This window comes from Eufriesea mexicana, unplaced genomic scaffold (genome assembly GCF_001483705.2).
Source record: "Eufriesea mexicana isolate 0111107269 unplaced genomic scaffold, ASM148370v2 scaffold953, whole genome shotgun sequence".
NCBI lineage: Eukaryota > Metazoa > Arthropoda > Insecta > Hymenoptera > Apidae > Eufriesea > Eufriesea mexicana.
Genome location: NW_016909094.1, coordinates 793,986 through 806,512, shown reverse-complemented (window position 1 = coordinate 806,512; position 12,527 = coordinate 793,986). Strand labels below are relative to the sequence as shown.

The 12,527-nt window shown below is 28.4% G+C and overlaps 1 protein-coding gene across 1 annotated transcript in view; it reads right to left on the bottom strand.

Annotated features, from left to right (window-relative positions):
- Ca-alpha1T (Ca[2+]-channel protein alpha[[1]] subunit T) overlaps nt 1-12,527 on the bottom strand; it is a 295,869-nt gene that overhangs the window by 151,718 nt on the left and 131,624 nt on the right. The window contains exons 7-9 of the mRNA XM_017899591.1: nt 9,212-9,387; nt 8,879-8,971; nt 7,105-7,283 (exon numbers count right to left, since the gene is read on the bottom strand). Of these exons, the coding sequence (XP_017755080.1) occupies nt 7,105-7,283; nt 8,879-8,971; nt 9,212-9,387 (448 nt within the window). The remainder of the gene's footprint in view (nt 1-7,104; nt 7,284-8,878; nt 8,972-9,211; nt 9,388-12,527) is intronic.

Genomic DNA, 12,527 nt, shown 5'->3' with positions numbered 1-12,527 from the left:
CAAATAAGTAATAATTAAATAAGTATTTATTACAAAATAAACGAAATATGCATAGTAATAATAGAAAATAAGGAAAAAGTAATATTTAAAGAATAACGATGTAAACAATATATGTATATATATGGTAATAAAAAATATTAAAAAGATATAAATTAAATGAGGATATTAAAAAAGTCACGATTGCTTAAAACGGGAAATATTAATTACAAACTAAACGAAATATGCATAATAATAATAGCAAATATGGGAAAAGTATTATTTAAAAAATAACGATGTAAACCATATATAAGTATAGTAATAAAAGACATTAAAAGGATATAAATTAAATTAAAATATTAAAAAAGTCACGATTACTTGAAACGGAAAATATTAATTACAAAATAATCGAAATATGCATAATAATAACAGCAAATATTGAAAAACCATTATTTAAAAAATAGCAATGTAAACGATATATATGCATGGTAATAAAAGATAATAAAAAGATATAAATGAAATTAAAATATTAAAAAAGTCACGATTACTTGAAACGGAAAATATTAATTACAAAATAATCGAAATATACATAATGATAATAGCAAATATTGAAAAACTATTATTTAAAAAATAGCGATGTAAACAATATATATGCATGGTAATAAAAGATAAGAAAAATATATGAATTAAATTAAAATATTAAAAAGGTCACGATTACTTGAAACGGAAAATATTAATTACAAAATAATCGAAATATGCATAATGATAATAGCAAATATTGAAAAACTATTATTTAAAAAATAGCAATGTAAACGATATATATGTATGGTAATAAAAGATAATAAAAAGATATAAATTAAATTAAAATATTAAAAAAGTCACGATTACTTGAAACGGAAAATATTAATTACAAAATAATCGAAATATGCATAATGATAATAGCAAATATTGAAAAACTATTATTTAAAAAATAGCAATGTAAACGATATATATGTATGGTAATAAAAGATAATAAAAAGATACGAATTAAATTAAAATATTAAAAAAGTCACGATTACTTGAAATAGGGAAAGGCAGACATAAGAACGCGAATAAAAAGAATGATTAATTTCTTTGTTTCACGTGCAAATTAAATCTAGACCGAAACTCCAGGTCAATTTGATGACATATGTTTCGAATACTATTGCATCCATCAGGAAAAAAAACACCACGTTTACAGCACGCAGGTTTTCTGTAATTGAAACTGGGAAATTGATGAAAATTCAAAATAAAAATATCAAGTTTTGCGTATTGTAGACACAGGTAGGAAAACATGAAACTAAACGGTGGAAAGTCAATACCTTGTAAAAACTGCAAAATTCACAGAAAAGCGAGCGATTTTAGTTATCCTCGCTACCTTGTCTCTATCCGCCATATTTGATTAACAATATAACTACGCCTTCCTTCGGTAAACTGACAGTTTTAATTTAAAACGTTCATCGCTAACTCCAACAGAAATCACCAAATTTATAAATAGTGCAATGTTAATATTCTAACATAATAATAAATTGTCTCCTGTAAAAGTGAGTAAAATTAATTAAGATTTTGTTGCTGTTATTAGGCATATTTTTCGTTTAAACTCCACAGTTAATGTTAAAAATTACTTTTGATTTTAGTCGAATTTAATCATCGAAATGAAATTAAATATAAGTAATAAATGTAATATTAAGTAGAAATTGCAATAAATAATGGATTTAGAAAAAAAATTCAATTATTTTTGAAATATCTCGTATTTAATATTTTTGGAAATAATGAATTTCACTTTTCAATATTTCTTTTTGTATTTCTCCTGGTTTTTGTTGTAATTTATTAAGATTTTGTTGCTGTTAGGCGTATTTTTCGTTTAACTTTTACAGTTAATATTAAAAAAGTACTTTTGATTTTAATCGAATTTGATCATCAAAATGAAATTAAATATAAGTAATAAATATAATATTAAGTAGAAATTGCAATAAATAATGGATGTAGAACAAAAATTCAATTTTTAGAAATATCTCGTATTTAATATTTTTGGAAATAATGAATTTCACTTTTCAATATTTCTTTTTGTATTTCTCCTGGTTTTTGTTGTAATTTATTAAGATTTTGTTGCTGTTAGGCGTATTTTTCGTTTAACTTTTACAGTTAATATTAAAAAAGTACTTTTGATTTTAATCGAATTTGATCATCAAAATGAAATTAAATATAAGTAATAAATATAATATTAAGTAGAAATTGCAATAAATAATGGATGTAGAACAAAAATTCAATTTTTAGAAATATCTCGTATTTAATATTTTTGGAAATAATGAATTTCACTTTTCAATATTTCTTTTTGTATTTCTCCTGGTTTTTGTTATAATTTATTAAATTTATTAGCAAAAATAATTTACATAGCAATCGATATTTAAATAAACTTCTATGCCTCGATTACACTGTCCAACAAATTTCAACATTTTCTCTAATCTGTAATATCCATTGGGTGATTCTTATAGTATTACGTAAAAAGTGAAAAAGTTAGGACGTTCATTGTTGTCTTAAAAGTTAACTTAGAGTATCCCCAGTTTATTAATGTCCATAATTATAATTATTTGTGCATCTGAATAACTATAATTGGTCATAAAAGTTTAAAAATAAGCCTTCGATCGTATTTTTCTACGTATATCCTTGCATTTTTAAGAAAAATTCCTAATCTAACACGAATTTGCTCCGCAGTAACGTAACCTGTAAGCTTTTCTGAAGAAGAAACCACCCAGAAACAGCATTAGGATGATGTTCAATATTGACAGGACGGTAAAATATATATCGAGAACCCATAAGCGGGATTTTGTCGCCACGCAACCATTGTTCGCTATTCTAGCTTCGTCAAAACCGCAGTCATGCGTAATCGACACCAAAATCATCGTCCAGTAGATTTCATATTTTATATACAATATATCGCAAATATGTGTTCTCGTGTACACTTTTATACTAATTGTATAATTATAAGAAATTTCTCTGAATCGTTTGTCATTCGAAACAGGTTCGTTATTCGATACACATGTGAGTCGTTCCCTGCGCAAATTGATTAACTCCATAAAACAAAAAGTGGAGAAATGCAATGAAATAATGTATATTGTCTTTTAAAATTCCCTTTATAATTTAAATCGAAATAAATATCGTAGAATGCATAAATACAAATGTAACTTCCATCTAACGGTATATAAAATTTATAAGAAAAAATAGCCAAAAGGTAATCGTTGGTAATGTCACCATTTTTATGTTACTGGAAGAGTTAATCGATTTGGCAAGTGAGAAAAATAATAAATTTAAATTTTACTAAATTTTACTTAAATTCTGATAAGACGGGACTAAAAAATTCACCGTTATCATTCATGGCTTGCTAGTGCATTTGAGTTGCATTATTGCAACGATTTACATTAGAGTACGGAGTTAATCAAAGTGACCTCTGAAATAAATTATTTATTATTCAGTGGCCAAAAAATTTTTGTCGTTTAACGGTGTTAATCTTAATTACCAGGGAAAGTTATTATAAATATAAAAAGTTATGACTATACCAAGTGCTTTGACGCTTAAATTTAAGATTTTTCAAAAAGTGGAGTTAATCGATTTTTGCAGTGAACGGCTCATATATGAATGGCTTTTTGATATAAAATTGTTAAAAAATAAACTACCACCAAACTTTTAAGATGAGGAAGAATCTTGCAGTTTTACTTTACAAAACAAGTATAAAATATTAAATTATCAAACAACAAATTGAAATTGTTAGTAACAAATTGTATAAAGAATAAAAATACTTAATATAAATGCATTGCAAAAATTTATATTGTAAAAGCAAAAATAAAATTTATAAATTATTATATTTTTATATTTATATTTAAATTATAGAACTCTCTACAGTTGAACCATAACCAGGCCTAGCTCTATCAAGTTAGAATAGGCCGCATCCCAGCAACATTGCCGCAGCAACGTAAGCGGGCCTTACAACCCCATGAAACTCCCCGAGCGAGTTGCAGTGTTCCGGACGCAACATATTAGTTACGGATTATATATGAATATAACACGTAGTGTTATGGAGGAGTGGGGGAACTACGAGAGGGCATGTAGGCGGAGCAAGTGCCCCCTGTGCCAAAACAGCGGACTTCATGTCCACAACGCATAGTACTATGCGTTCGGGAAAAGATGGTACAGGGTGTATACATCCTAACGGCTGGCTGACTCCGCTGACAGTCCCTCGATCACAAGTAGTGATCGCTATTGATTGAAAACGGTGACGAAGATTATCGGCAGGCCGTAGCGAGACCCAGAGAGGTAGGATATGACAGCATCGGTCTTTGAAGTTTTATCAACCCTTTGATTCACAAGTAGCGCGATCACGCTCTTCAGATTTTATGTCGAAAAATCGCAGTGCATTTCGAGAGCTATGGAGAACTGGCGGTGCTATCACTGACTGTCGAAATGGCGCGCTTAACTTTGCTGATGCACATAAGTACTATGGGAGGCTGAAAAGAAGTCATCAGAGGGGTATTCCACTAGTACCACCTACACTTTCGTTAGTAATACCCACTCTTCTATGACACTCCCAAAACTACTATCTCCAAGTTCGGTAACGTGATACGTTAACATAGGCGTAAGATATCCGTGAAAGAAACGTTGTCTCAGAGTTAACTTACAATGAATTGGAAGCACTACTACGCCAGGCATTGACAATAGCTCAAAGATTTATAAAGTAAAGAAGTACAAAAGTAATAATAATTAACATCATTTATGAAAATTGATTTAAAATTTAAGATGTATTTTTTGTGATAAATTAATTATGTAATTGCATCGTACTAGATAACCGTTTAAAAAATCACACGATACAACATAAATATAAAAAATGTGTGTATAGTACAGCACGTTTGCTGCATAATGCAATGAAAAGTTAATCAAGATGCTAATTAGTAATTAGTAATTGCAAATAATCATGTGTTTGTCGGAAGAATCTGAAGTTAATATGCTTTTGGGACGAGTCTACGCTGTTGCGTCTATTTGTTGCGTCTGTCTCACTTTGTCTCGTTGCTTCGTTCGCTTTCTTTGTCACACGGTGTTCTATGACCGGGCTAATAGGAGGGGATCAGTTCTGCCAATAAGGGAAGCGCTTTACTCTACTTCTGCCGTGACGTTAGAATGGTTGGGTTGGTGGGGATTCGGTCCCACAAGTTTCTCAGATGACTTCTTTTCAGCCACGCATAGTAATACTTCATTTTAGCCAAAAATCGTACGTTTCGAAAAAAAACCTGCAATTTTCGAAATCTGAGGGTGACTGAACAATTTCGATTACGGATTCGTGTTCCGGAATATAAACTTTACAAGAATTACCCAATGGATATTACAGATTAAAATTCGTATTAAACAGTATTATTTTAATGGATTTTTATTTACTTATTTATTTATTTTGGTGGATTAATGAAATTTCTTTTAATTATTTTTTATATTTTTTAATTTTTTTTATTTATTTTTTAGATTGGAATTTTAAATTCAGCCGTTTTAATCGGTTTCGCTCTTTTCCTCGTTATTTTCGTGCTCCTAGTTTCAAACTTTGATGGTTAATGACTTCTAATATTTCTGATGAAACTCTTTGGATATAAAATGTCATAATTATATCCGTATCTCTAAATTGTAATATGAAATATAATATGATAACGTGCGGGAAATGTAAGTTTGACAAAATTTTATTCGTATGTCCTACGAAAACGAGTTCTCTTTGCAATCACCTAAAATTACTATTTCTCTCTTTGTAATTTAATTTTAATTCCCTATATATTCAATTTGAAATAAAACAATAATTTTTATCATTTTGGGCTTTGAAGATTATGTATCATTGGTTATGCATTATTTACATCCCCATAATATAGTAAAGGGTGTCCCAAAATTCACGCAAGATTTGAATTTTGCGTCATTTTTGCGGTAAACTTTTCAACAAAAAAAAGAAAAGATGACGTGACAAATGACAGTTTAGGGTTATTAAAAATGGAGCTCTACGCGAAAGAACAACGCGTCTTCACTGTTGACTAATATTTACAATTTTTAATTAAAAACTTGTGTTTTCTATCAAAATTACTTCTCATGTGAATTTTGGGACACACTTTGTATCCAAAATCTAATAAACAATAAATTATCCGTTATAAAATTACCAAAAAATGTTATTAAAAATACAACAAGAAAGCAAATTCAACGATAATATTTGTTAAAAGCATGTTCAAAACCAAGAAAATAAAAATTTTAATAAATATTTTAATTAACATGAAATTCCCAGAATTTTAATATTAATTTCAAATAAACCATTTTGTTTATCAACTTAATAAAATATGATATTTTCTCAAAAGCGAAATTTTACTGACGTAAGGGAAATGTGAAATACAATAAAAATCATATTAGCTCTCTGTACTCGACGATTTTTCGCTGCAGAGGAGTAAAAATTCAAAAATATTCTGGCATAAAGTCGATAATATCTTTTAAAATAGTAAATAAAAAATCGTATAACAATTAACACGTCAAATTATTTAATTTCAATACCTCACACACTATTACGCTATTTTAAATTTAATATGCTAATTAATATCGATCCTCAAAATTTTATTAACCCTTTACACACGAGGGGTGCCCTTCAGTCGCCATTTAATAAAATTTCGAAGTTCGATGTTAATTAACATATCAAATTTAAAATAATGTAACATTGTGCGAGGTATCGAAATGAAATAATTCTACGTGTTAATTATTCTACGATTTCTTATTCACTGCTCAAAAAATATCATCAGCCTTATAGCAGAAAATTTTTCAACTCGCACCCTTCTTTAGCCAAAATATCGTCGAACACAAAGGGTTAAACGGTGATTGAAGGTCGCCTCTCGAGTGCGAAGGGAGTAAACGAGGTTTGGAAAATTAATACATAAATTTTTGTTAAATTTCTGTTAAATTTCGCAATGCTATATTTATAATATTTTATATAGTCGACCATGTCGTTAGGACAATTGGACTACTTCAGCTTCAAATTCCCGTCTTTTGGAAGCAACGAAACGGTGGAACAGAGTTAATACGCTTTTCCAGCAAAGTTCCTTAAATACTCACTTAACAATTTCCGCGTAACATGTAGTTGGCTCTGAAGTATTTGTCGACGATGCAAGCGTTGATGTAGAATGAAAACGTGCACGTTCCAGTCGCATTCTTTCCATCTCCCGCTTTTTCGTCTCTGAGAACTGCGTTGCTATTACGACTAAGCAGAGATTAATCATGAAGAAGGAACCAATCTGTAACCGAAATTTTTCAATCTCAATCATTTCTCTTCCCTTTAACGGCAAACAAACATTTCTCTTCTCGTAATAAAACTGCGAGACCTATATTAATTGAAAAATAAATCTTTCAGCGACATTAATCTTTTGCTCTTTTCTACGTATCTCTCTTTGAAAGCAGACTATTTTGTGTCTCGTGAGAGATATTTTTGAACGGAACATTTATTTTCGTTCCTTTGAATCTTTGATGTAACATAATTCGAAAGATACCGAAGATTTTTAAAACAGTGAATGTAATAAAAGTGATAAATATTTGCATTAAAATGATAAAAATATGAATTATTTCCGTTGAAATGGTAAAAGATAGCAAAAATTTGTGATATTTATTAGATGAACAAAAATTTTGTATATTTGTTAGAAAAATAATAACATGAAGTATTTTTGTTAGCACTTTGACTGCCATGCATATTTTGTATAGTACACTCTGGGGACCATGATAAAATTTCCATTATTCTTAGGATATAATGAATTATCAAACAATATAACAAGAAAATGGAGAAATGGAGAAAATTTATTTAATAGTTGTAATTTATTAAATAGTACTTATAATAGTATTTATTTAATAATTGTCCAGTAGTAAATAATAAGAAATAGTAATAGTATTTATTCAATCGTTGCTCAAATATTCAAAAATTTATTAGAATAAAAGAAATATAAATTTAAAAAGTTAGGATCGTCGTACACTGATGACCACTATGGCAGTCAATGTATTAAAACGGTAAAAATTGAAAAAATAACACATATTTTTATTAAGATAATGAAAGTATCAAATATTTTAGTTAGAATAGGAAAATAGTAAAAATCACCCAAATTTTTACTAAAATAATAATAACAAAAATAGCAAATAATTTTAATAATAAAAATATCAAATACTTTTATCCAAATAATAGAAATAACAAATACTTTTATCAAAATAGCAACAATATAAAACATTTGCAAAATACCAAATGTAACAAAAATATCAAATATTTTTATCCAAATAATAGAAATACCAAATATTTTTATCAAAATAGCAAAGAGTACCAAACATCTCTATTTAAATGATAAAATAATTTGATACTTATTCTTTATTTTATAATAAAAATACCGAATATAACAAAAATATCAAATACTTTTATCAAAATATCAAAAATACCAAACATCTCTATTAAAATGGTAAAATTATTTGATACTTATTCTTTATTTTATAATAAAAATACCGAATATAACAAAACTATCAAATATTCTTATCCAAATAATAGAAATACCAAATATTTTTATCAAAATATCAAAAATACCAAACATCTCTATTAAAATGGTAAAATAATTTGATACTTATTCCTTATTTTATAATAAAAATACCGAATATAACAAAAATATCAAATATTTTTATCAAAATATCAAAAATACCAAACATCTCTATTAAAATGGTAAAATTATTTGATACTTATTCTTCATTCTATAACAAAAATAACAAATAAATTTCATATAAATATGTGTTATATTGAAAGCAACCAATAAAACTACCACATAAATAATAAAAATATCAAGCATTCATAAGAGAGTAAACATACCACGATTAAAAGGACGAAGTATATCCAGTCCCAAAACGAATGAGCATCCTGCACGTAATACATTATGTCTGTCCACCCCTCAAGGCTGATTACCTATAGTAACAGCGGTAATCACATTTGAAAAATATTAAATCTAGAACTGGAACAGATAAGATTGGCCATCGAGAGAATTCTCAGCCTTGTATTTCTTCGAATAGCAATTTGGACAATAAAGTCATTCTTTAGCGTTAATAGATGCAGCAATCTCCGCAGAATATTTTCAAACAAAGTGTCTAGAAATTTGGCTAGCTCTGAAGCTTCAATTTCTGAATCCGAGGGAAGTAGGACACTCACGAGAAATATTGCAACCCAGGCAAGACCGATATTATCGAACGATATCGTTCCTTGGAAAGGATTGTTACCCTGACCCTTGCACTCCGTGTAGTAGTAATTCCAATTAACGCAGGTGTCGTTGGTGATAAACGTTGCATTGTTGTTCGGCAACGCGGTACTATTGCAAACCACATTTCCTGAAAGCAAGAACATTCGAATAGATTCTGGAATGTCGTGGAGCCTCGTGAAAATAACTACCGAAATTTCTCCACATCTTTTGCTTTCGTCCGAATAATTACATTTCGAATACGTGAAATTACCTCGGTACGTGCACTTACGCATTTTCTCCTGTGATCAATGATATTTCCTCTCGCGATTAATCGTAACATATTTTCTTTCGAGATTAGCGTAATTCGGAGACAATTTGCTTTTCCAGCAAAGTGAAATTTTTGTGGAATGCTGATTCGATGATTTGAATTATTGATACGTTTACTGGTACTCGAATCTGCGTTTACTATGCTGTGTGCTCGGAAACATCGTTTTCGTACAAGATTTACTTCTACATCGTAAAAATTTATACCTGTGTATAATTATTATGAAATTTTCCTCAAAATTCCTGTATTTTTTGCTTTAAGAAACACGTTTCAATTAGTATCACATACAACTATTATTAGATACGTATATAGAATATATAGTATATGTAAGAACACATTGTACATACATATAGTACATATACTAAACACGTACTGTATATGTATGTATAACATATACACACCAATACTATGTGCAGCACTTGTACTGTACGAGTACTATACTATACAAGTATGAGTACTATATTATACGACAATACTATGTAGGTAATACATGTATATTATATGCATATATACTGGACTTATACCATATAAATATTGTACATACTATATATAATATAGTTTAATATGTTTAGTACATACAACTATTATTATTTACATATATAGAATATATGCTACATATAGTATATATAAGTACACATTGTACATACATGTAGTACATATATTAAATACGTACTGTATTTGTACGTATAACACACACACACACACACACACACATCAATACTATGTGCAGCACTTATACTATACGAGTACGAGTAGTATATTATATGACAATATTATATAAGTAATGTATATATATTATATAAATATATACTGTACGTATACCATATGAATATTGTATATGCTACATATAATATGGTTTAGTATGCTTAGTACATATATTAGACATAGCATACTAAACTATATTATATATAGTATATACAATATAGTATACGTACAGTAGATATGTATATAATATACATACATTACCTATATAGTATTCGTATAATCGTATAGCATAGTACTCGTACTCCTATAATATAATATTCATATAGTACAAATACTGTACATAGTATTGGTGAGTATGTGTGTATTATAATATACTCACATATATTTTTCCTTTAACAGTGAACATAATAATACGATAATACAAACTATAATGAAATAAAATTTATGACAAGAATGGATCCAACATAATTATCAATGGAACGTATAAAATGAAATATATAATTTTATTTGTAAAGAAAAAAAAATGTTACCCCAATTCAATGTCTTTATAAAATTTTCCATTGGACGTATTGTTCCGTGAAGGGTTAAGGTTGACTTACACGATTCCACCCACACGCAAAGACACGTCGCATTTCTACTATTAGATCATGTCCAACAACGTCAGGTATAAGAATGATATTACCCCGTACTGTATAGTAACACTTGACAACTGTCATTTCATACTGTTTCTATATTTGAAAACCAAGAATAAGTTTCATTTTCCCTCTTTTATTAGAAAAATAAATCCTTAGGAAATTATTTTATTAGGAATTTATTAGCAAACTGATTTTTTACCTTACAATACAGCGCCATCATATGTTACTAAAAATGTTAAAAATATATATTTTTGCCACTCTTTTAAACTATTCAAAAATATTAAATTGTGGTAAGATTAATTATGTATTTAAAAAAAAAAAATTATATTTGTTACCTGTATATGGAAATAAAATCTAGCAAATAAAATCAAAATTATAAAAACAAATTATAAAATGAAGTTAACATATTTTTCAATTAAGTAAAAGTATAATAGAAAAAAATATATCATTATACCATTCATAAACGAAGAAAATTCATCAAACACGACTTATTCCTGTATAACGTCATATAACTCTATGCTGTAAAATATATGTAGTATTACTGTAGTATCTGCGTTCCATTAGTATACTATAATACCAATACCAAAGGTCTACCTATAACGATTACTAATTTTTAAATTTGAGGTTAGCTTAAAAACCTATAAATAATCATAATTCCCTTTTCTCTCCGACAAATAAAATGTTGGTTATAGGGATTTGAAAAGGACTGACAAAAGATAAAATAAGATTTTGGTAGTATTATATAATTCCCATGTATGATTTCAATGTCCTTATAAGAAGAATAGAATATTCTATTAAGACACAGACTGTAGATTTTGATTACGAGTCATAATGCATGCCATAAATTATTCACCTATATACATGTTCCAATAATTTCAGACAGTTGGTGATAACGATCGTCATATTCCTCAAACGTAATGTGCTAAACGACAGGTCGTATATAAACAATTACATTTAACTGTACATAACAATGATTGCCTGGACGGAACCGTTTCATTACTGTACCATATCGCGACGAATAATAACGCGTTGACGTTGCTATATTCGCCACCAGAGGGACGCTAGGGAAACACGTTTCTCCAAAGTGCTCACTAACCCATCCCTATCATATAAGTACCGTTTTCCAATTTAACCTAACTATATTAGAGAAATACTTAGTACTAGTTTTACTACTTATATACTAGTTTTACTACTTATAAAACATATGTAATACAAAAATTCATAAATATTTGACTCGAGAAATTATTCAATAAGAAATATGATTACATTTAATTTATTATTTATAACAAATACGTATACTGCAAATCCGTTTTACACAATTAGATGCACGTCGTTTAAAAGGTACAAAATTTATCAGTTTATACGTAATTATTCTATCTCTAATAATTTACAAAATATTCGACCAGGAAATACGTTCTATTAAAACACCCATGCTTTAGGGTTGATTTTCACCTCTTCGACATATGGATGATGGCAAATAAAAAAAAAATACGTGTTAATCTACAATTGCAAAGTTTCATCAGAATCAGTGATTAACACTTTAATATGTTCCTTCATCAGTAGAATAACCTTACCAATAAGTCCACTAACAAACCCTGAACGAAACACGGCGCCCTGTTCCTA